The 23,622-nt window shown below is 36.2% G+C and overlaps 1 protein-coding gene across 1 annotated transcript in view; it reads left to right on the forward strand.

The window, feature by feature from the left end:
• Positions 1-6,232, forward strand: part of LOC131530159 (zinc finger protein 658-like) — a 96,015-nt gene extending 89,783 nt beyond the window's left edge. Inside the window, exon 5 of the mRNA XM_058760304.1 lies at positions 4,452-6,232. Coding sequence (XP_058616287.1) covers positions 4,452-5,037 — 586 coding nt within the window. The 3' untranslated portion in view covers positions 5,038-6,232. The remainder of the gene's footprint in view (positions 1-4,451) is intronic.
• The last annotated feature ends 17,390 nt before the right edge of the window (positions 6,233-23,622 follow it).

Here is a 23,622-nt window from a genome sequence, read left to right on the forward strand (position 1 = left end):
AAGTGGTGGTTCACCAAAATGAATTGTTAGAAGCTTTTCACAAAACTTTGGGATGCCCATTATAATTAATAAAAATAATTATTGCATTTTTATATTTTTAGCATAAAATAATGTCTTATATCTATTTTGAACCAAGCATTTTGTAATGTCCTTGAGTTTGTACTTAGAAAATTAATAACAAAATGTGCATAGTGCCTGTGATTTTTGGCAACAATGTAAGCATTTACTTGTGTTCCTTTCTTGTAAAAAATATTTTCTAAAAAAAATGCAAAATATTTGATCAAAAAAACAGACTGTAAAGTTATGTCTCTCAGTCTGAACTCAACCCCGTCACACTAACCATTCTTCGCCCATAATAATTTAGTCTCCATTCATATGTAACTTCATTTGGGTCTCTTTAATAGTGGTGCAGAAAATGGTTAGTGGTATTATACATTTTATTCATATTTTTGAGGCATGTTATGGTCAGGGAGGGTACTGTCAAGCTTAAAAACTCAACCCCGTCATATAAAATTAAGATGGAAAATTATTACTTTTACAACATTTTATTTTCATTCATAAGTATATACAATGTGTTTATTTTATTGCTGCCATATATGGTCTACTCTCCTATGCTACATGAGCAGCAGTGGCCATTTTGTGTGAAAAACCACAACCCCATCACAAATATAGTATACTGTACATATTTCTCATTGTTACAGGGTTGTAAACTTGTGACAGGGTTGAGTTATTTGCTTCATTTATTAATAATTTTAATGAAAAAATATAAAACAATTAAGAACAAAAGTATTTCTTGCTGATTACCATCTGACATGTTAAGGGCTAAAACAATAAAATAAAAAAATAAAAAAAATAAAGAGACAATTTGTGTATTTTTAGCTTCAGTCCTATAAAAATGTGAAAATGATGATAAATGTTATCATTAAATTATTATCAGGGACACAAGAGCAGTAGGTAGATGTTTGTTTTATAACAATTTCTGTGTAAAATCCTTTTTAAATCAATCCCATTTTGTCCGTTACGGGGTTGAGAGAAAAAAAAGCTGGAAAAAAACTCAAATTGATAAAAGGTCTTTAATGCCTGAGGTGGGAAAATGATATTTTGAATATGATATATTAAAATATGATGAATATTTTTTGGAGGTTTGATATATGCCTAATGATGTGGGGTATTTAGAAGTTGAAAAACATGTATATTCCAAGTTGAAATGTTACCGAATCCCAGGAATGACCCTCCTTTCATTGATCAGAAGGTCTGTTCCCAATTTTTTTTTTTTTTAAGTAGGAGCACTAGTGCTCCTGAAAAGAAATGTAAGCATAGAGTCCTCAAGAATGTAATATTAAAAAGTAACTGCAAACGTTTTTGCAAAGTAATATGTGCAAATTCACACACTACATATCTTTAACTTGGCCAGAATTGCAGGTGCTTGTCTAAATATACAAGAAAGTTTAGAGAAAATATTAAATACGTTGTTAAATGTTATTATAGATTATAAATAATCTATTTATAACCCGCCCAACCCCGACACAAAAAAAAAAAAAAACTTGAGTCCCCCCCAGTGAATTCTGGCCATTTCCACCACTGGCTATACATAATAAAACATGTTTTTACAGAAAAATCACAAATATTCTGACTAGCGTCTTACACCCTTAACAAGTTAACAGTTTACTCTACAGTAGCTCAACAAACATGATTTAAACACAAGGAACCGTGTTTTTGATTTATAATACATTTGTAAACACCCTCGTCGCTGTTCTCCTTCACGTTCGATGATGACGTATTCTCTCGCGTGGGCTTCTTATAGCAGTAGTGCTTTGTTCATGAAATCATGTTAATGTTTTTCTGAGAGATGCATGGATTTTTTTTTCCATCAACGGCTAAAACACTAAAATAACCTTTTTTTTTTTAATTTAAATTCATGGGTGATTTTTATTTTATTTTTTTCATTTTCTTCCAGTGTTTGTTTTCTGTACATTTGTGTTTATGATTGATTCAGTGTTTTGAGTCAAAAGCTGAAGTATGAATCTGTGAGTGAAAATAATAGAAGTCAATGTCAAGATTTTAATGTTATTTAGCTGTCTTTCTTTTTTTAAATTTATGTTTGTAAAATAAAAATATATTTTTAGTTACTTTACGTTTTTATATTTGAATAGGACTGCAAACAGAAACTGTAAAGATGAGTGTGTCAGTCATGTCAGTGTGAGAAGTATGTTTTTTTTCCCAATAAAGCTCTGTATTGCTAATGGAAAGCACTCAGAATAAAGTTGTAACTGTCCCACTAAGAACCACCCAGTGAGACAAGCCACAAATAAATTTGAGGGAGGGACTCACTGGCCAAACTTTTACTTAAAGGTAAAAGTACATAAACACCTTTAACAAACCCCAAAAACACAAATATACTTCTGACACTGTTTGACAATGAAGTAAAACAAGCAACCTTAACCGACCATTGTCCTCTGTAGAGTAATTCCAAACTGCCAAGAGCTTAGAGTCAGTGGTATCCGTTATAGCAATGCAGATTAATTAAAGAAACGTCCTGTGAATAATCCAGACAACGAAGTGAAGATGCAAAGACTTGATACCATTGTCCTTTCTAGAGTATAGAACTCTCGGGTTCCAACCAAACACCTGGAGATGAATCCAGGCCTCGAGGCCACTGTCCTCAGGGTGTAGAACTTTTAGGTTCCAGGGAAAAACAGCAACATAGAACCCCCGAAATTGAAGATGGTATATAAAAAGTCCTTTAGAATGAGCTTGAAACCAAAGTTTCTCAATCTGGACTCTGAACAATTTGGGTGAACCAAGGGAGAAGAACCATGCTTCCCCTTCCCCAAACAATACTCACTTCTTCTCCCCTCATACCTGGCTATATACACGGGAGAATGCCACCTGGAGCCCCCTCTAGTGCCCAGTAGTGGCATAACACCACAGAGAAAACCAGGAACCAAACTCTGGGTGGTTACAAAGTGAGATGATCTGCTGCTGATCCTGAATGGCTTGTTTAATGAGTGTTTATAGTCTGAGGATCATCAATATTATCAGCTGCTGAAAATCCTTTATTTCATGTTAATAGCCTCTGTTTTCACCTCATTCATTATGCAGATCACCTGTAAATTGCCAGTTAAAGTTCATTTAATTCTTATCATCAGACTTTAATATCTACAAGATACAGATGTCCTAACAGCATTTATGTCATTAGTCTGTGTTAAACTGTTTAATGTAAAACAAAACAAAGGTAAAAACTGATGAACAAAACTTAAAACTCAAATGGAAGGAATTATGGAAACACTATCAGGTTACATACCTGTACAGGTCATTACACACAGAGTCCGAAAATTTTGTCAGAAATGTTTGCACGTTAAATAATAAATACAACCTCATGTTGTGTCAATCACATTTACACACTGCCTCCGAAACGAATAGGAAAAAAAAGAAAGAAAAAAACCCCAGAAAAACTCATGCGAAAATATTGGAAATCTGAAAATATTACAAATCTGACACAAACAGAAACACAACATTCACACCTTCAGTGAAGCTCCTCCCACAACATTCACACCTTCAGTGAAGCTCCTCCCACAACAATCACACCTTCAGTGAAGCTCCTCCCACAACAATCACACCTTCAGTGAAGCTCCTCCCACTGCAGTTCAGCAATAAATGCTGGAATATTCCCATCAGTCTACAAGTGAAGACGAGCATCAGAGCATCAGGAAGAAGTGAAATCTGCAGAGACAGAGTTTATTGAAGGACAGAGAGAACATGAGAGATCCAGAACCCTGCAGAATGAAACACACTGAAGAACAAACAGGTTGGTGTTTATTCTTGATCCTTCATCAGTGAGGTCGAAGAACATTTAAAGTTATCAGCAGTTCATCAGATTTAGTGTTTATAGTAGGAAAATACTCTAGAGTTGTAAAAGTCCAATAAATAATATAGGAGAGACTTTCTATCTCAGGGTACAAAATATGGACTAAAACTCAAATGTTCAAATGATGTCACTTCCTGGGTGTTGCCATAAAAAATGCTTTAGCTTTAAAAAGGAAGAAATGTAATGGAAATTGTGTTGAGTGTTAATTGTGTTAATTAATTTATAATAGAAAAATAGTTAAATACATAATATTTTAGTATATTTATATTAATGTTAATATTATGTTTATAATATAATATTATAATTGTGGATTTGATTAAGCATCAAATAGTTCTTGCTACAGAAACATTGGATTAGTGTCTGTATTATTTTAATATAGATAACTGTACCTTATTTTGTAAAAATGTGTCAATGATCATAATTTTGTGTAGCCGTTGTCTGCTTTTAGTTCACATTTCTCTGATTTATTAATTAATTAATTTTTTAAACTTAAATTTCAGATCTAATGGAGAAACCACATCATGTCAAAACTGGAGAAAAAACTCACTCACAGACTGAAAGAGTTTCTTTACGTCAAGAAAAGGTTCACCTGCACTCAGTGTGGAAAGAGTTTCACAAACAAACAGAATCTCAAGAGACACATGAGGATCCACACTGGAGAGAAACCATTCACATGTGATCAGTGCGGGAAGAATTTCACACAATCATCAACCTTTAAGGAGCACATGAACATCCACACTGGAGAGAAACTGCATGAATGTGATCAATGTGGAAAAACTTTTTCATGGGCTTCAAACCTGAAGGATCACCTGAGAGTTCATACGAAGGAGAAACCACATTCATGTTCTTTCTGTGGAAAGAGTTTTTCACAGCTGCAGAGTTTAAAACTACATCAGAAGATACACACTGGTGTGAGAGATCATATGTGCTTTGAGTGTGAGAAGACTTTTATTACAGCTTCACATTTGATACGGCACCAGAGGATCCACACTGGAGAGAAACCTTACAAGTGTTCACACTGCGACAAGAGATTCAGTCGGTCAGGAGACCTGAAAGCACATGAGAGGATCCACACTGGAGAGAAACCGTATCACTGCACTGCATGCGGGAAGAGTTTCAGTCATTCATCTTCTCTACGCATGCATAAAATAAACAATCACATTAAGTAGTTTATCTTCAGGTCCACTGCCTTCAATGCTACACCGCATCTCTTCCATATTAATCTGTCATAAGATCATCATCTAAATTAGTCACAGTGAATAAAGTTCATCTTCAAGACCAGCAGATATCTGTGAGATTCAGATCAGTTCAAAGATGGAGTTCCTCCCCTAAGAACAATATCTAAAATTGTATTATTGTGTACAATTTTTCTTTATTATTCTTTATTTCTAAATTATATTGTTATTCTTCATTACAAGTATCGTTTTATGTTCAAAATGTTCTTAAATTCATATTTTTAAGATTTTTACAGGTTCAAAATGTTCTTCTTCACTAAGCATTCGTGTGTATGATTGTTTCAATGTTTGGAGCCAAAAACTAAAGGATGAATCTGTGACGGAAATTAATTAGACATGCTGATGCAATTTTAATGTTATTTATCATTCTTTCTTTTTTGACATTTATGTTTGTCAAATAAAAAATAGTTTTAGTTACTTTACGTTTTTAAATAGCCTATAATTGAAAAGGATTGCTAACAAACTGTAAAGATAAGTGTGTCAGTCATGTCAGTGTGAGAAGTGTGTGTTTTCTTCAATAGAGCTCTGTATTGCTAATGGAAAGCACTCAGACTCAGAATAAAGTGAGATGATCTGCTGCTGATCCTGAATGACTTGTTTAATGAGTGTTAACAGTCTGAGGCTCATCAATAATAATAGAGCTGCTGAAAATCCTCTAGGCTATATTTGTTAATAGCTCCTGTTTTCACCTCATATTATGCAGATCTCCTGTAAACTGTCAGTTAAAGTTAATTTCATTCTCATTGTCAGACTTAAACTATGCAGTTACTATTATGATATCTACAAGACACAAATGTCCTAACAGCATTTATTTCATCATTAGTCTGTTAGACTTTAAGTCTGTTGGCAAAAATGTGTGCAACAATTTTATAATCAGTATTTAACAAGGTTATCAGAAGTAGATTATCTATATATCTAGAGTTTTTTTTTTCAAGTTTAATTCTTTTAAATCATCCAAAAAAAATATATAAAAGTTAGAAGTTAACCCATCAGGACCGGGTGATTTATTTAATTTGAGGTTTTTCACAGCTATATTTGGCACTTTTTTTTAATAAAGAAGAATGATGGAACATTACAAAAATATATTAACAAGTAAATCCAGATACACAAAATATAATAGCAATCTTAAACTGTAGAACAGTGTTTAAGAGGAGAAATTAAATAAAATAAATAAATAACCACATAGGAAAAACTAAATAATTAATAAACATTAAAAAAACACAGAAACAACTAAACAAGAGTACAAATTTTCTTCCTTTATCCTTGGGACATATTCAAAGACTGCAGCGGGGGAGCTATACAGAAAAAAAAATCTCCATGAAATCTAACAATATGTCATTGTTTTGTTATTAATTTGCATTAGAGACTTTTTCAAAGCTTCCATTTTTGATAAAAATAGATTACACTTTGGTATGCATTTCACACATTTCTGTGTATGAATTTAACGACATAATCATTTTAATTTTGTGTGAAAAAGTACAAATAACATATTTTAAAGATAGCATATAATTAACATTTCTTTGCAGAAATAGAAAGGCACTAACATCAGACCAAAATCTAAGACACAAATCACAATTATAAAACAAATGACACAAGTCTTCCTCGTGCGTGTTACAGAAACTGCAAGTATTGTCGATGTCCATGAATTCAGAAAGAGTTACTTTACATGGGTAAATTTTGTGATGTATTTTGAAATGCACCTCTTTAACTTTATTCAAAATACAAAATTCGTAAGGATTTGACCAGATCGTTTTCCAATTAATCTCAGAAATTTTTGCATTCCAAAAGAATTTTCCTCAAGGGGAGATTTTATGTTTTGATTGCAAAATTTGTCTAATATTTTTATTATTACAAGATGAAGAAAATATTTCAATACCATCAACATTTAATTCTGGAAATATCCTTTAATTGCTTCCAAAAGAGAGGTGATTATTTATTAGTTGTATCAACCCAGTTGGAATAGCTTTAGCCACTTGTTGAAATTCTTTAAAGTGCCTCTATTATACGATATATAAAGTTATTGTCTATCAAAAAAAAAAGAGTCGACTCTCAATCGCCTAAACGAGTCGTCAGGAATTCAAATCTTATTCTGTTACGGCTGTACGTCACGAAGTAACACATTTGCATAATGTCCACCCATGGCTGTCATTCGCGCTGTACGCGGTAGACCAATCACAAAGGACTGTGCCATTTGACCAATCACAGCAGCGAGTGCTCACGGAAAGGCGGGGTTTAGAGAGACTGATTCTTCGAACTGCTTTGCACGAGTCCTTTAGGAATCATTTAGAAATTAGGTAAAATTAAAGCTATTTTTTGAGAAAACTAAACTGTTTTTTGACCTTGGATGCACGTAAACCTGTTTTAGGAGACTCATAAAACAATATTAGCAACCTAAAAAATGGCATAATAGGGGCACTTTAAAGGGGATGGAAAAGTTGTAAACATGCATAAAGTCTTCATAAGACAGAATGTTTCCACTCTCATAGAACATATCTATAACAAAACACAGTATATATTCCTTTCAAACCACCTATGCAAAAATAATGATATATTCGTAGAAACAGAGCCTAAAATTAACACTCGCCAAGCGCCAAATGCGAGTAAAAATCGTCGTTGGCGAGTATATGTAACAGTGTCAGTCGCCAGTTGGCGGGTAAAACATTTTCTGAAATGTAACAATGCAATGTAGTGGGAACAACGGCCAGTTTTAAAAAGGATTCGCTGTTTCTGACGTAAGTGAATAAAATAATATTTTCCGAAGACAAGATCCTCGTGAAGATAAGCGACAACAGCGAATCAAATAATAGGATACAAACAGGCTGATAAGGTCAGAGCAGTGTGATGGCCCGCTTGTCCCTAGACACGGTTCTAATAACATTTACCTGAGAAGATATTGCTCATTTCGGAAGATTAACTTTTCCCTTCTTTATCCTTCATAACCCGAGAATGTGGCGACACATACCTGGGCTTACGGTGCAGTGAAGTTTGAAAGGTTGCTCGTTCGGCTGTACACAACATGATTGTAAAACACACTTGACTGTTTATTTAAGCAACATTTTAATAGGTAATTTCTGAATTGTTTTGTTTCTGTGTTTGCTGACTAAAACATTTATCACAGCAGGCGAGCATGTGAGGGAAAATGTTAAGATCTGAGCAATTTTGTTTTGTATGTTCGTTCGTATGATTATCTTGATGTTTGAGTGATTATGTTGCTGGTAATGGTCTTTATTTTTAAAGGTTTTATAATTTGTCAGTTTCTGGACATACCAAAAAGATGTGTTTGTGATCCAGTTACTAGTTCATGCTATGAATCAAACTAAAACAATATGCAACAAATTTCAGTGATATCATTATCATTAGTGTCAGTCTTTATATTACTGATATGTTCTGTATCATTTTATGAGTCGATCATATTATGCTTTAATAGAGCAGTTTTATAGTCTTTCAACAAATATTCGTATGGAAATAATCACTATCCACATACTTGTATAAAAAGTGAGATGATCTGCTGCTGATCCTGAATGGCTTGTTTAATGAGTGTTTATAGTCTGAGGCTCATCAATATTATCAGCTGCTGAAAATCCTCTTTATTTCATGTCAATAGATCCTGTTTTCACCTCATTTATTATGCTGATGACTTCAGATCCGTAAATTGACACATTAAGCTCATTTTATTGGTGTGAACAGACTTAAGAAAACGATAGACATCAGCTATTGTGCCTGCCTTTAATACGTATTTCATAATAATAATATCTTCCTAAACTCTTCTAATAACTGTTCTCTATCCTCCATAAACCTCCCACAATGCATCATGACACGTTCAAGCGTTTCACTTCCTCCACACCAATCACAGAGACCTGTTGGATGCTTAGACATTAACTTCTTTGATTTATTAAGTCCAGTGTGGCCTATTCTAAGTCTGGATAGTATGTTTTCCTCTCTTCTATTCCCACTTATGGCTGTATTGAATACATATGTCTTCCTTTGTTTTCCATTTCCCACTGATGTTGCCATCTTTGCATTATTTGTTATTTATTTATTTATTTTTTTATTATTATTGTTTTAATTTCATATCTGCTATATGATACTGTCATTTCTATACTGGTGTCCATCACAGCTTGTTTCGCCAGTCTGTCTGCTGCTGCATTACCTTTCACTTCCACACGGGCTGGAACCCACATGAATATTACTCACCCTTTTTGCTCTTACATCTATAATTGCAAAATTTCAACTATTAAATCCTGTCTGGTGACTGAATATTTTTCTTCAATACTCAAGAGAGCATAACTAGAATCTGAGCATACTAAAACCTCCTTTAAAGCTGCTTCATTTATCCACCTTAAAGCCATGATTATTGAAATTAACTCCTGAAAAAACTGATAACTTATTTGAAATCCTTACTTTTCTGGAAATGAGTAATTTAGGAATGACATGCTATACCTTGTATTAAATGTCCATACTCTATCCACAAATATTCCCTTACCCGGATTTCCTCAAATTCACTCATTCCTTCTTTCTGCCTGTTTCTAGCATTTTTAGATCAACTGTAGGTTGAGGCAGAATCTAAAACTGTTGATAAGGTCATTCTAGGGACAATACTTTATCCCTTAATACCTAATTATTCTACTAAATCTTCAGTTATCCATCCAAAACCGTTACATTCCCGTTATCCATACTCCCAACATTTCTCTGGAACATGTATTGTGGGATGTGAGTTATCCCGAGCCATTAAGTTTGCCCAGTATACTGCAGTTAACTGTTGTCTTCTTAAATTGAGAGGCATCTCACCCAATTCTACTTGTAACGCTGAAACGGGAGATGACCTATACATATCCTTAATGCCTGTGCTTGAATTGTTTCTAATTTTCCAAGATGTGTCTTTTGCTGCAGAGCCATATACTGCACAGCCATAGTCCAGTATAGATCTGATTAACATTATGTAAATTGTTTTTGATGCCACACATCTAATTATATTCAACACTTTCTTGCATTTATCGTCCATCCCTTTAATGTGTTCTTTCCATGTAAGTCTACTGTCTAACCACATACCTAGAAATCTTATTTTAGACACCTGTTCTAGATTATGATTTTGGTGTCAACTCCTTTCCTTTTGTTAGTGAAGAGGACTTCCTTTGTTTTTTTCCACAGAGAATTTGAACCCACACTGAAATGACCATTCTTCAACCACTTTTAATGCACTTTGCATTTTCTGCACCACATACTCTATATTTCCACCCCTGAACCACTGAGCTCCATCAACAGCAAATAAAGATCTGCGAACACTCTCATCTACTCTCTCAAACACATCATTTATCATTATTATAAAAAGTAATGGGCTAATGACACTTCCTTGAGGCGTACCATTCTCTGTCATTCCTTTAGATGATATCAAGTCTCCCACTCACCTTAATTGATCTTGCTTCCAAGAATTATTTAATCCAGTTATACAATCTCCTCCTATTCCCATTTTTTCCAGTTTCATTAGCAAACCCTCTCTCCATACCATATCATACGCCTTTTCAATGTCGAAAAATACTGCCCCCACAGTCTCTTTATTCATCAATGTTTTCCTTATGCCTGACTCCAGACATACTACTGGGTCCATATTCCCTCCTAGTGTTAGCTGCCTTACCAAGCCATTCTGTGTTTATGCTTAGCTCTGTGTTTAGTTCTGCATATATCCCTCTCCTAGCGATAGCTGCTTTACCGAGCCTTTCTGTGTTTGTTTAGTCTTGTCTACTTAGTTGTCTTAGTCTTGCCTTGTCGGTTTCCTCGTGTTCTGATTTCTGCCGTTGTATCTTGGATTAACCCTTTGCCAGCTGTCTCGGACTCTGTGCGCCCCTGCCCAGATTATTGCTTGTGTACCTGGATTACCCCTAGATATTGTTCACGATCTGAGACCACGCCCGTTCACTTGAGTACTCTTCTGCCTTGCCCTCTATATACCTGTTTGCCATTTGTGTGACCTGCCTGTTATGACCATGTCTCTGACTTTAAATAAAAGCTTGCAAATGGATCTGCACGCCTCACCTCTCGTTGACCCCGTTACAGTATCCAACAAAAATAATGTTAAAACAGTTACTGGACGAGACGGACAAGCAGACAGTCAGGTGTAAGGTGAAGTTCAGTTTGTTAGGCTTTTAAAAGCTTTATCGAGAAATAGGCCTTATTATGGACTTGAAGATAAACTACTTAATGTGGTTGTTTATTTTATGACTCCGTAGATTAGACAAATGAGCGAAACTCTTCCGCATGCAGTGCAGTGATACGGTTTCTCCAGTGTGGATCCTCTCATGTGATTTCAGATGTTCTGACCGACTGAATCTCTTATCACAGTGTGAACACTTGTAAGGTTTCTCTCCAGTGTGGATCATCTGGTGCTGTTTCAAATGATCAGATGTAATAAAAGTCTTCTCACACTCAAAGCAAATGTGATCTTTCACACCAGCGTGTATCTTCTGATGAACTTTTAAACTCTGCAGTTGTGAAACTCTTTCCACACACAGAACATGAATGTGGTTTCTCCTTTGAATTAACTTTCAGGTGTTTATTCAAGCTTGAAGCCCACAAAAATGTTTTTCCATAATGATCACATTCATGCAGTTTCTCTCCAGAGTGGATCCTCATGTGAACATTGAGATTCTGTTTGTATGTGAAACTCTTTCCACACTGAGAGCAGGTGAAACTTTTCCTGTCTATTCTTTTCAGTAAAGAAATACTTTCAGTCTCTAAGCGAGTTTTTTCTCCAGTTTTGACATGCTGTTGTTTCTCCTTCATTAGGTCTGAAATTAAAGTTAAAAATGGTAAAAATATTGATAAATCATGTGAAGTGAAAGCAGACAACAGCTACACCAAAATATTTTTTTTACACATTTTTACAAAATAAGGTACAATTATCTATATTAAAAAAATACAGTTACATCCAATGTTTCTGTAGTAAGAACTATTCGATGCTTAATCAAATCCACAATTATAATTAATTTGTTTACCTAAAATGTATCAAAGAATAAACAGTATTAAAGAATCCCATTACATAAAAGTTACATCTTGTTATGTCACAACAGCTGATGTCTGTCATTTGCTGAAGTCTGTTAACACCAATAAAATTAGCTTAATACGGCAATTAACAGATCTGAAGTCTTCAGCATAATGAATGAGGTGAAAACAGGATCTATTGACATGAAATAAAGAGGATTTTCAGCAGCTGATAATATTGATGAGCTTCAGACTATAAACACTCATTAAACAAGCCATTCAGGATCAGATCATCTCACTTTATTCTGAGTGTTTGCTGATAGAAACTGATTATTTGAGTCACAATATTTACTGAAAGCCTATTAAAGTGCTCTATTGAAAAATAATTTCTCAAGTGATACAGAAAAAAACACACTAAAGACATGGACAACTATCTTCAGCTATCTTTATCGGACGTTGTGATTTGTCCACATGAATCTAAATGTACTTCATTTTTCTAATAACAACATTCATAACAACAAAATGGTTTCCGCTTGTCGTTTTGAAACAAGAGAAAAACCTTCTTTAGATAGCTATAAATGTTAGCAGGCACACAAATAGCACTGAGACCGATAAAAACTATTCAGAAATGACGCAGTAAAAATGTTGATTAAACAAAATAAGAAACGTGTTTTTTACAATTAGGCCTCCGTGAAACAGTGTGAACTGCTCAACTCAGAATTTCACACTGAAGCGAATGATGATCAAAAACACGCCAAATTCTGCAAACTACAAAAATATTATAAAACAACGTATCAAACAAAAATAATGTTAAAACAGTTACTGACGTAGACAGACAGTCTGTAACTAAAATTATTAAATCATTCATTCATGACGCAAGAAAAATCAGCAGACAACAAAAGTGGTCAACAAAAGTTTAATACTTGAAGCAAATATAAAGTAAAAGACAGATATCTCTCTTTACTGACTAACGAGATACAAAGCATCTCAAGTGAATAAAAGTGAAGATGGATCAGATGCAAACCTACATGACAGAATATCTTACACCTGCATTTTGTAAAATACACCATAAGAGGAAGAATAACTATCTTTTAAAAACAACAGTGAAGATGAAATTAAAAATAGATCAGCCTCTTTTTCAGCTTAGTGAACAAGAACATTTTGAACCTGTAAAACCCTTCTACAAATATGCATTAGAAGAACATTTTGAACATAAAATGAAACTCGTAATTAAGCATAATAATATAATTTATAACATAAAGCAAAGTTGTGTACAAGAATAAAACTTTAGATATTGTTCTTAGGGGAGGAACTCTCTCTTTGAGTTGATCTGAATCTCACAGATGAAACTGCTGGTCTTGAATATGAACTTTATTCACTGTGACAAATATAGATGATGTTTCTTGTGACAGATTAATATGGAAGAGATGCGGTGTAGCACTTGAAAGCAGTGGACCTGAAGATAAACTACTTATTGTGATTGTTTATTTTATGATTCCGTAGATTAGATGATTTAGTGAAACTCTTCCCGCATGCAGTGCAGTGATACGGTTTCTCTCCAGTGTGGATCCTCTCATGTTTTTTCAGGTCTCCTGACCGACTGAATCTTTTGTTGCAGTGTGAACACTTGTAAGGTTTCTCTCCAGTGTGGATCATCTGGTGCTGTTTTAGTTCTTTAGCTGTAATAAAAGTCTCACACTCAAAACACATATAATCTCTCACATCAGTGTGTATCTTCTGATGAACATTTAAACTCTGTTCTTGTGAAATGTGGTTTCTCCTTTAAATGAACTCTCAGGTGATCCTTCAGGTTTGAAGCCCATGAAAATGTTTTGCTGCATTGATCACATTCATACAGTTTTCTTACATTCAAAGCACATATGATCTCTCACACCGGTGTGTATCTAATGTAAGAAGACTTTTATTACAGCTGATCATTTGAAACAGCACCAGAGGATCCACACTGGAGAAACTGTACATGTGTTCACACTGCAACAAGAGATTCAGTCGGTCAGGAATCTTGAAAAATCATGAGAGGATTCACACTGGAGAGAAACCGTATCACTGCACTGCATGTGGGAAGAGTTTCACTAATTTGTCTTCTCTACGAAGTCATAAAATAAACAATCACATTAAGTAGTTAATCTTCAGGTACAGTGCTTTAAACTGCGACATTGGATCCCTTCCATATTAATCTGTCATAAGAAACATCATCTAAATTTGTCACAGAACATCAAGTTTATCTTCAAGACCAGCAGTTTCATCTGTGAGATTCAGATCAATTGAAAAGCCCTATTCGGACGGTAATTGCTTCTCAAGGCTTAAGTTATTTTCACCATTTACAGGGGGTAGTCAGTCATTTTATTGCCGGCCGAATCCAGAATGTTTGCTGTTTATCTCTCACCACCCCTGTAAAAATACCTGGTCAAATTACCTACTGTTTTTTGACAAACACCCAGGTCGTGTGATAATTAAATTGCTGTCCGAATTCACATCTCTGAGTTTACAAGAAGAAATCAATTAAAAATTCAATGTTTAATACCTTTTTGACAACTGCTGAACACTGTACGGTAACTGTTGTATTTCGCTGTAATTTGCATGCATATTTATTTCTGAAATGCTGGAAAGTATTTAAAAGAACAATACTTCATAATTGCTCCACCACAGCGAGTGGGAGCAGAAAGAGAAGAAAAGTACGTTGTAAGAATTACAGAACCTCAGACACTTTGAACTTCTGAGATGGACAACACCAACACGGTGTATTAACATACAGACATCTGTCTCCACATCCCACTGAGAGAAAATGCGGGAAAATGCCTCTCTCACATATGCATCAGTTCCTTTTCATCTCCTTCCTTCCCCTCACCCATCCTTCCCTTCACTCAGCCCACTCAGAATGGTCAATAGTAGAATGATACCAAACATGACTAAATACCACTTGCATTCATGTAGAACATTATAGGTGTGGCATGTCTCCTCTGGGCATGATATCTTCATTATTTCTTCTGGTGTGGTTAGAAAACATCTTAGGGATTTCAGAAAAGTCTAATGTGTTGATCTAATGTCTTAGATAGATATCAAAATAAATCGCAGAAGTCAACATTGCAAAAAATGTCCCAGATTACCCAAATGCACCCTATAGTAAACTAAAAGGTAATACAGATTCTAAGAGGGCCTTCTGTAGCCGGAATGAGCCCATAGGATGAAGTGTGTTCGCATACTTCATACTATGTATTTTTCTCAAGTCAGGTATGCTTACTCTTAGATTCATCTTTGAGATTTTGATGTTTTGTATTGATTTGATATCTTTGAATTGCCTGTATAATTGGCATAATACATATTTACCTGACTGATAATAAATTATTACATTTGAATTTATTCTGACTTACTCTGAAATTATTTTCTCAAGTAGATTAAGTGAAGGCATATGTTACCGCAAATCTGCGTCCAGGGTTAGTACATACTAAATCTCAGGTTAGATGGAGCATGGGGCACATCAGGTGAGATTACAGACTTCAGACTTCTCTGCATTAACTATGGGGGGCTAGATAAAATATTATTGGAGTATTAGCATGGTTCGGGCATACTTCATAGTACTAGCATAACCTCTGATTATTGTTTGAGCTTTAACTAAGTTGTTACATGGGTGACTGTGGGGCTAAACAGAACCACTATTTAAATAATGGTAAGCATGGGCGACCTATTAAATAGTTAGTCATAACCTCTGACTAATGATCAGACTGGAGAGTTTGTGATCGTGGGGTACATGTACATCGGCCGGCGTGATACACCCTAGCGACATAGATTCCTAATGAATGAGTAAATATAAAGTAAAGAATTAACTAGAATAATCAAATGTCAGAAGAATAATAGGAATAATTAGGGACAGACAAACGACCAATTTGCCCTTCAACCTAAGTTCGAGGTCATAATAAAATGGAGTCAGATTTGAATTTAACCTAAATTTAATAACTTTGCGCGCTCCGAACAAAAAAAAACATGCAGGAAACCTTCACCCACGATTGGATACCGTCCTTGGACCAAATTCGTGGACCTTACAACGTAAACATTCAAAATGGGTCTTTATTATGGCAGCAGCAGGTATGCAGTACAATTTTAAAATATGTATTATACACAGTTATATGCATAACTATATCACGTATAATTATACTATATACAACTATAGCACAACTTTTTTTCCTATTTTTAAACAGGAGATTTAAATAATCAAATATTAAATAGGATTATATATTATACAATAACAGATGTCCATATGATAAACAATTACTGTCCGAATAGGGCTAAATATGTTATTTAAAGTTTTATTCTTGTATACAATTTTGCTTCATGATATAAATGATATAATTATGCTTTATTACATGTTTAATTTTATGTTCAAAATTCTCTTCTAATGCATAGTTTGTAAAAGGGTTTTACAGGCTCAAAATGTTATTGTTCACTAAGCTGAAAAAAGGCTGATTTATTTTAATTTCATCTTTGCTTTATTTTGAACAAGTTATTCTTCCACTTATATGGTGTGTTTTACAAAATGCAGATGTAAGAAATACTGTCATGTAGGTTTGCATCATGCTTTTTCATTTTTATGCTCTTGAGATGCTTTATCTTGTCAATAAAGAGAGAGTAAATAAAGATCTGTCTCATTCATTTCCACGTTTACTTTATATTAATGTGAAACAATGGGAAGAAGAAAGAACAGAGATTAGTTGTATAGCATCCAAAGGTAAATATAGAGTAACATGAAGAAATAGATATGAAGAAACTACATTCTCAAGGCCAGAGGTGGGTAGTAACGAGTTACATTTACTTGAGTAAATTTTTTGGGTAACTGATACTTTTAGAGTATATTTAAAAATGGGTGATTTTACTCTTACTCAAGTACATTTTTAGTGAAAAAACGGTACTTTTACTTAGTTACTGTGGGCGACGCTCCTTTCGTTACTTTATCTTAATGCAATACAAGTTAAAAATCCTTCAATTTATTCCAAACGCGCCGTCTACCTTTTTTCTAGGCAATGAGCGATGCCCGTTTGCGAATGATTCATTCTCTTTTGAGTCAATTCTGTTCGAAGGCTTGATCAAACCAGTTGGAAAACCAGTGAATTGGTTCGCAAATCAGTTTGAATGATTCGTTCAGTTCCCTGCCGCACGCGCTGAGTCATCTGAAGTGGTTCTCAATCAGAGCTGTAACATCAAGAACGTTGAAGACGTGGCTTTGGATCTACAGTCAGCTGAAAGCAAATATGCAAAGGCTATGGTTTGCTAGCTATGAAGATCTTTATTAGATGAACGCGTATGCTGTCGGTTCCACAGGTATAGATTTGATTACAGTACACGATACAACTATGACATTACCAGTTTGTTGTACATGTATCTTACACATTAAACACAATGTATAATTTATTCATTAAATAAGCTGTCACAGAGTATGAAATGAACACCCAAACCCGCGTTAGTTCCAGGAGGAATGCCTTGCCTAGACACAATTAATAGGCCTATTGATATTTTCACAATATTTACGCTTTCAGACGCAGGCTGCATTTGTTTAAATTTTGCAGAACAGACGGAATAATATCCGTCAATATGCATTTATTTTGTTATGTTCAGATATTCTGTAGTGGTCATGTGAGGAGTTTTCACTCTTCTTCGTGTCAGAGGTTATATACATATATACATTTATAATACATAATTAATATACTTTCAAATATAATTTAATTTAATTCAGTGATGCAAATCAGAATTTTTATCAGTTGTTACTCCAGTTTTCAGAGTCATATGATCCTTCAGAAATCATTCAAATATATTGATTTATTACCAGTGTTGTTGAAAAAACCAGCATATGCTGGTTAGGTGTCTTTGAAGCTGGGATGTTGGTTTATGCTGGTCCTTTGCTGGTTTAAGCTGGTCCTTAAAAAAGAACAGCGTTGATAATAAATCAGGCTGATAAAAATTCTGATTTGCATCACTGAAATAAATTATATTAAAATAAACATTAAAGGTATTTTGAACGGCAGTGTGTGTGTATATATATATATATATATATATAGGTGCATCTCAATAAATTCGAATATCATGGAACAGTTAATTTATTTCAGTAATTCAACTCAAATTGTGAAACTCATGTATTAAATAAATTCAGTGCATACAGACTGAAGTAGTTTAAGTCTTTGGTTATTTTAATTGTGATGATTTAGGCTCTAATCTCAACAAATTAGAATACTTCATAAGACCAATAAAAAAAAACATTTTTAGTGAATTGTTGGCCTTCTGGAAAGTATGTTCATTTACTGTATTCTATGATTCTCTATGGGGTTCAGGTCAGGCGAGTTTGCTGGCCAATCAAGCACAGTAACACCATGGTCATTGAACCAGCTTTTGGTACCTTTGGCAGTGTGGGCAGGTGCCAAGTCCTGCTGGAAAAAGAAATCAGCATCTCCATAAAGCTTGTCAGCAGAAGGAAGCATGAAGTGCTCTAAAATTTCCTGGTAGATAGCTGCGTTGACTGTGGACTTCAGAAAACACAGTGGACCAACACCAGCAGTTGACATGGCAGCCCAAATCATCACAGACTGTGGAAACATCACACTGGACTTCAAGCAACATGGATTCTGTGCCTCTCCACTCTTCCTCCAGACTCTGGGACCTTGATTTCCAAATGAAATGCAAAATTTACTTTCATCTGAAAAGAGGACTTTGGAGCACTGAGCAACAGTCCAGTTCTTTTCTCCACAGCCCAGGTAAGACGCTTCTGACGATGTTTCTGGTTCAGAAGTGGATTGGTAGCCCTTTTCCTAAAGAAGTCTGAGCGTGGTGACTCTTGATGCACTGACTCCAGCTTCAGTCCACTCCTTGTAAAGCTCTCACAAGTGTTTGAATCAGCTTTGCTTGACAGTATTCTCAAGCTTGCAGTCATCCCTGTTGCTTGTGCACCTTTTCCTACCCAAATTCTTCCTTCCAGTCAACTTTCCATTTAATATGCTTTGATACAGCACTCTGTAAACAGCTACACCTTTCAGTAATGACCCTCTGTGACTTACCATCTTTGTGGAGGGCGTCAATGTTCATCTTCTGGAATATTGCCAAGTTAGCAGTCTTCTCCATTATTGTGGTTTCAAAGAACAAGAGATACCTGGAATTTGTACTGTAGGAATGGTCATTAATTGAAACTCAAATATAAATATTCTAATATTTTGAGATACTGATTTTTGACTTTCATAAGCTGTAAGCTCTAATCATCAAAATTAAAACCACATTTAAAAAAAAAAAAAAATGTATTACTTTACATGCAATGAATCTAAAATATATGAAAGTTTCACTTTTTGAAATAACTTACAAGAAAAAATGAACTTTTTCACGACATTCTTATTTATTGAGATGCTCCTGTATATGTATATGTATGTATGTATACATTTTATCTATATATCTAAATAAAAATAGACTATATTCGGTATATGATCCAAAGTAACTAGTAACTAACTACTTGAGTAGTTTTTTTATCCGATACTTTTTTACTCTTACTCAAGTAACTATTCAGACTATTACTTTTACTTTTACTTGAGTAAATATTTCTTCAAGTACTTTTACTTTTACTTGAGTACAGTTTTTGGGCACTCTACCCACCTCTGGTCAAGGCTTAGATTTGGTCATACTGCTTTTAATAGCAATTTGAATAGAACAGGGAGACATGAAACCAGAAAGTGTGAATATGGTAATCAGGAGGAAAATGTAAAACATGTTATAATGAAATGCAAATAAATATTCTGATTGCTGACCTCAAGGGAAATAAAGATAAATTTGATTTGAAGAAAAAATAAATAAATAATACCAATAATAAATCAGGTGATAAAATGCTTAAAATTTTTAATACAGCATTTAAAGGACACTGGTTGATATAATAGAATATAGTGAATTCAAGGGTAGATTATGATCCTAATCAGTAGATGGCGGTAATGCACCTAAATGTTGTATGCCATCCACCATTAAAACACCAAGAAGAAGAAGAATAGTTTTCAGTCTCACCCTGCGTTCCATTCGGAAGGGCTCATCCGGGCCTATGCCCTAATCCCTTCAAAGGGTTTACCCTCCGGAGTGAGAGCTTTGAAGGGTTGAAGGGTGGGGACCAAACAACTGTTTCTTGAAGTGCCCTTCTCGTCATCATCCCGTGCCCACACGGAGGTGCCGTCATCATGGAAAGAATCAGCGCAAAGGATCATGGGAGCCCAAAGTGTCCATCAGTTGTACCCTTTGAAATCCTTCATTCCGAAGGGCCCTTTGAAGTGGCCAGTTTTGAGCACTTCGGTTTGGAACGACCCTTCAATATGGCGGCCATGATTGTTTTCACTCCGAAGTGAAAATCCACTCTTTAAAATCCACGCTCAGCATCTTGAGCTTGACTGAGACCTGGATTCGTCCAGAAGACTCAGCAACCCCAGCTGCTCTCTCTAATAATTTCTCTTTCTCTCACACCCCACATCAAGTTGGCCGGGGTGGGAGCACTGGCCTGCTCATTTCAAACAATTGGAAATACTCAACCCGCTCTCCCCTATGCAATTACAACTCATTTGAATCTCATGCCAATACTGTATCAGCTCCTATAAAACTCCAGATTGTGGTAATTTACCGCCCCCTGGCCAAATTCTAGCCACCTTCCTAGAGGAGCTGGACGGGTTGTTGTCCTCTTTCGTGGAGGATGGCACTCCACTCTTAGTCTTTGGTGATTTCAACATTCACCTAGACAAGCCTTATGCTACAGACTTCCATTCACTCCTAGCTTCATTTGATCTCAAACGCCTTACCACTACTAGCACGCACAAATCAGGCAACCAACTTGATTAAATTTACACACGCAATTGTACTGCAGATAACATTCTGGTACAACCGCTACATATCTCTGACCATTTCTTAATTTCATTTACATTACATTTTGCTACCCGTGTGTCACCAACCCCCCTACCGGTTACTTTTAGACGAAACCTACGCTCCCTTTCTCCCTCCCATCTTTCCTCTGTAGTATCCTCCTCTCTTCCCTCACCTACCCATTTCTCATCTCTGGATGTAAACGCAGCTACTGACACTTTATGCTCTACCTTAACCTCTTGTCTAGACGACATTTGTCCTCTCTCCTCTAGGTCAGCACGGGCTGCCCCTTCTAACCCCTGGTTATCTGATGTTCTTTGTGAACATCGGACTAAACTCAGAGCGGCAGAGAGAAAATGGCACAAATCAAAAGATCCGTCGGACCTGAGTAGGTATCTTTGCTCTCATCTTTCTCTGCTGATGTCCACACTGCCAAATCCTCACATTTCCACAACAAGATCAACAGCGCTCCAGACATGCGTAATCTCTTCAGAACATTTAATTCTCTCCTCTGTCCCCCTCCACCACCTACCACCACTTCTATTACAGCTGATGACTTTGCAACTTTTTTCACAGACAAAACTAGATCGATCAGTGATCAGTTCTCACCTCCACACACACAGGACCTCCAACCAACCACATCCACTGCTAAAACTCCCATCTTCTCCTGAGTCTGAAGTATCCAAACCTCTCCTCTTCAACCATCCTACAACATGTCCTCTTGACCCAATCCCCTCACACCTTCTGCAAGCAATCTCTCCCACACTCTTACCGGCACTCACACACATCATCAACACATCCCTCCTCACAGGTATCTTCCCCACTGCGTTCAAGCAGGCTCGGGTAACCCCACTGCTCAAAAAACTCTTACAGAAAACTACAGACCTGTCTCTCTCCTTCGATTCATAGCGAAAACACTTGAACGTGTTGTCTTCAACTAGGTCTCATGGTTTCTTTCACAGAACAACAAATTGGACGCTAAACAGTCAGGTTTCAGGAGTGGCCATTCAACTGAGACCGCGCTTCTCTTGGTCACTGAAGCCCTGCGAATTGCAAAAGCCCATTCCAAATCATCAGTCCTCATTCTGCTGGATCTATCTGCCGCGTTTGACACTGTCAATCATCAGATACTCCTCTCCACCCTCTCATCACTGGGCATCGCTGGAATTCCACTTCGCTGGTTTGAATCCTATCTCACTGGTAGGTCTTTCAGGGTGGCCTGGGAGGGAGGTATCCAAAGCACATCCACTGGTCACTGGGGTTCCTCGGGGATCGGTTCTTGGACCCCTCCTCTTCTCCACATACACTACATCACTGGGTCCCATCATACAGGCACATGGATTCTCCTACCACTGCTACGCTGATGACACACAGCTCTATCTCTCTTTTCAACCAGATGATCCAACGGTAGTTGCACAGATCTCAGGTTGCCTGGCGGACATCTTGGCATGGATGAAAGAACATCACCTTCAGCTCAACCTGGCAAAAACTGAGCTTCTTGTCTTTCTCGCCGCTCCGACTCTACAGCATGACTTCACGATCCAGTTAGGTTCATCAACAATTACCCCATCAACTTCGGTCAGAAATCTTGGTGTAATCTTTGATGACCAGCTGACCTTCAAAGACCACATTGCAGAGACTGCTCGATCTTGCAGGTTTGCACTACACGACATCAAAAAGATCAGGCCCTTTCTGACAGAGCATGCTGCACAACTTCTTGTCCAGGACCTTGTCATTTCTAGGCTGGACTACTGCAATGCTCTTCTGGCTGGACTTCCATCAAACACATTCAAACCTCTACATGATTCAGAATGAGGCGGCACGACTGGTCTTCAATGAACCCAAAAGAGACCATGTTACACCTCTCTTTATCTCATTTCATTGGCTACCAGTCACAGCTCGCATCAAGTTCAAGACACTGATGCTTGCTTATAGAACAACCACAGGCTCAGCACCCGCCTACTTGCACTCACTATTAATAATCTACATCCCCTCCAGAAGTCTGAGATCTGCTAGTGAGCGACACCTCGTGGTACCATCACAAAGAGGCTCAAAATCACTCTCCAGAACATTCTCGTTCACCATTCCTGGCTGGTGGAATGATCTTCCCACCCCTATCCGGAGTGCTGGATCCCTGTCAATCTTCAAGCAACAGCTAAAAACTCATCTCTTTCGACACTACTTGACTTCATCCTAAACTTAAAAAAAAAAAAAAATCTCTCTTTATTTATTCCTTCCCTTGCTAGCTTGTACTTATTTAAACAATGCCTGAGACTTGGTGTTACAAGCACTTTGTCTGTCTGATTGCCTCTTCAAGATAAATCGCTTTATGTATTCCCCAATTGTAAGTCGCTTTGGATAAAAGCGTCTGCAAAATGACTAAATGTAAATGTAAATGTAATGCATACGTTAATTAAATAATTATATTTTATTTACTGACAAGAACAGGAAACATGAATAAATGAGTAAAAGAAGGAATAAAAGTAACAGTCACAATAAACACATACATATACGTCAACAACACAAACAAAGCTTTATTCAAACTTATTGTTCTAACAATTATGTATTTACAGGCGGTGAACCCATATCCTACTGCCATCTCAACACAGCTGTGCCAGTTCTGCAGCTGACCACCATGCCCACATTCACCTGTCTCTGCTGTCCATCACA

Source organism: Onychostoma macrolepis, chromosome 22, assembly GCF_012432095.1.
Source record: "Onychostoma macrolepis isolate SWU-2019 chromosome 22, ASM1243209v1, whole genome shotgun sequence".
Taxonomy (NCBI): Eukaryota; Metazoa; Chordata; class Actinopteri; order Cypriniformes; family Cyprinidae; genus Onychostoma; species Onychostoma macrolepis.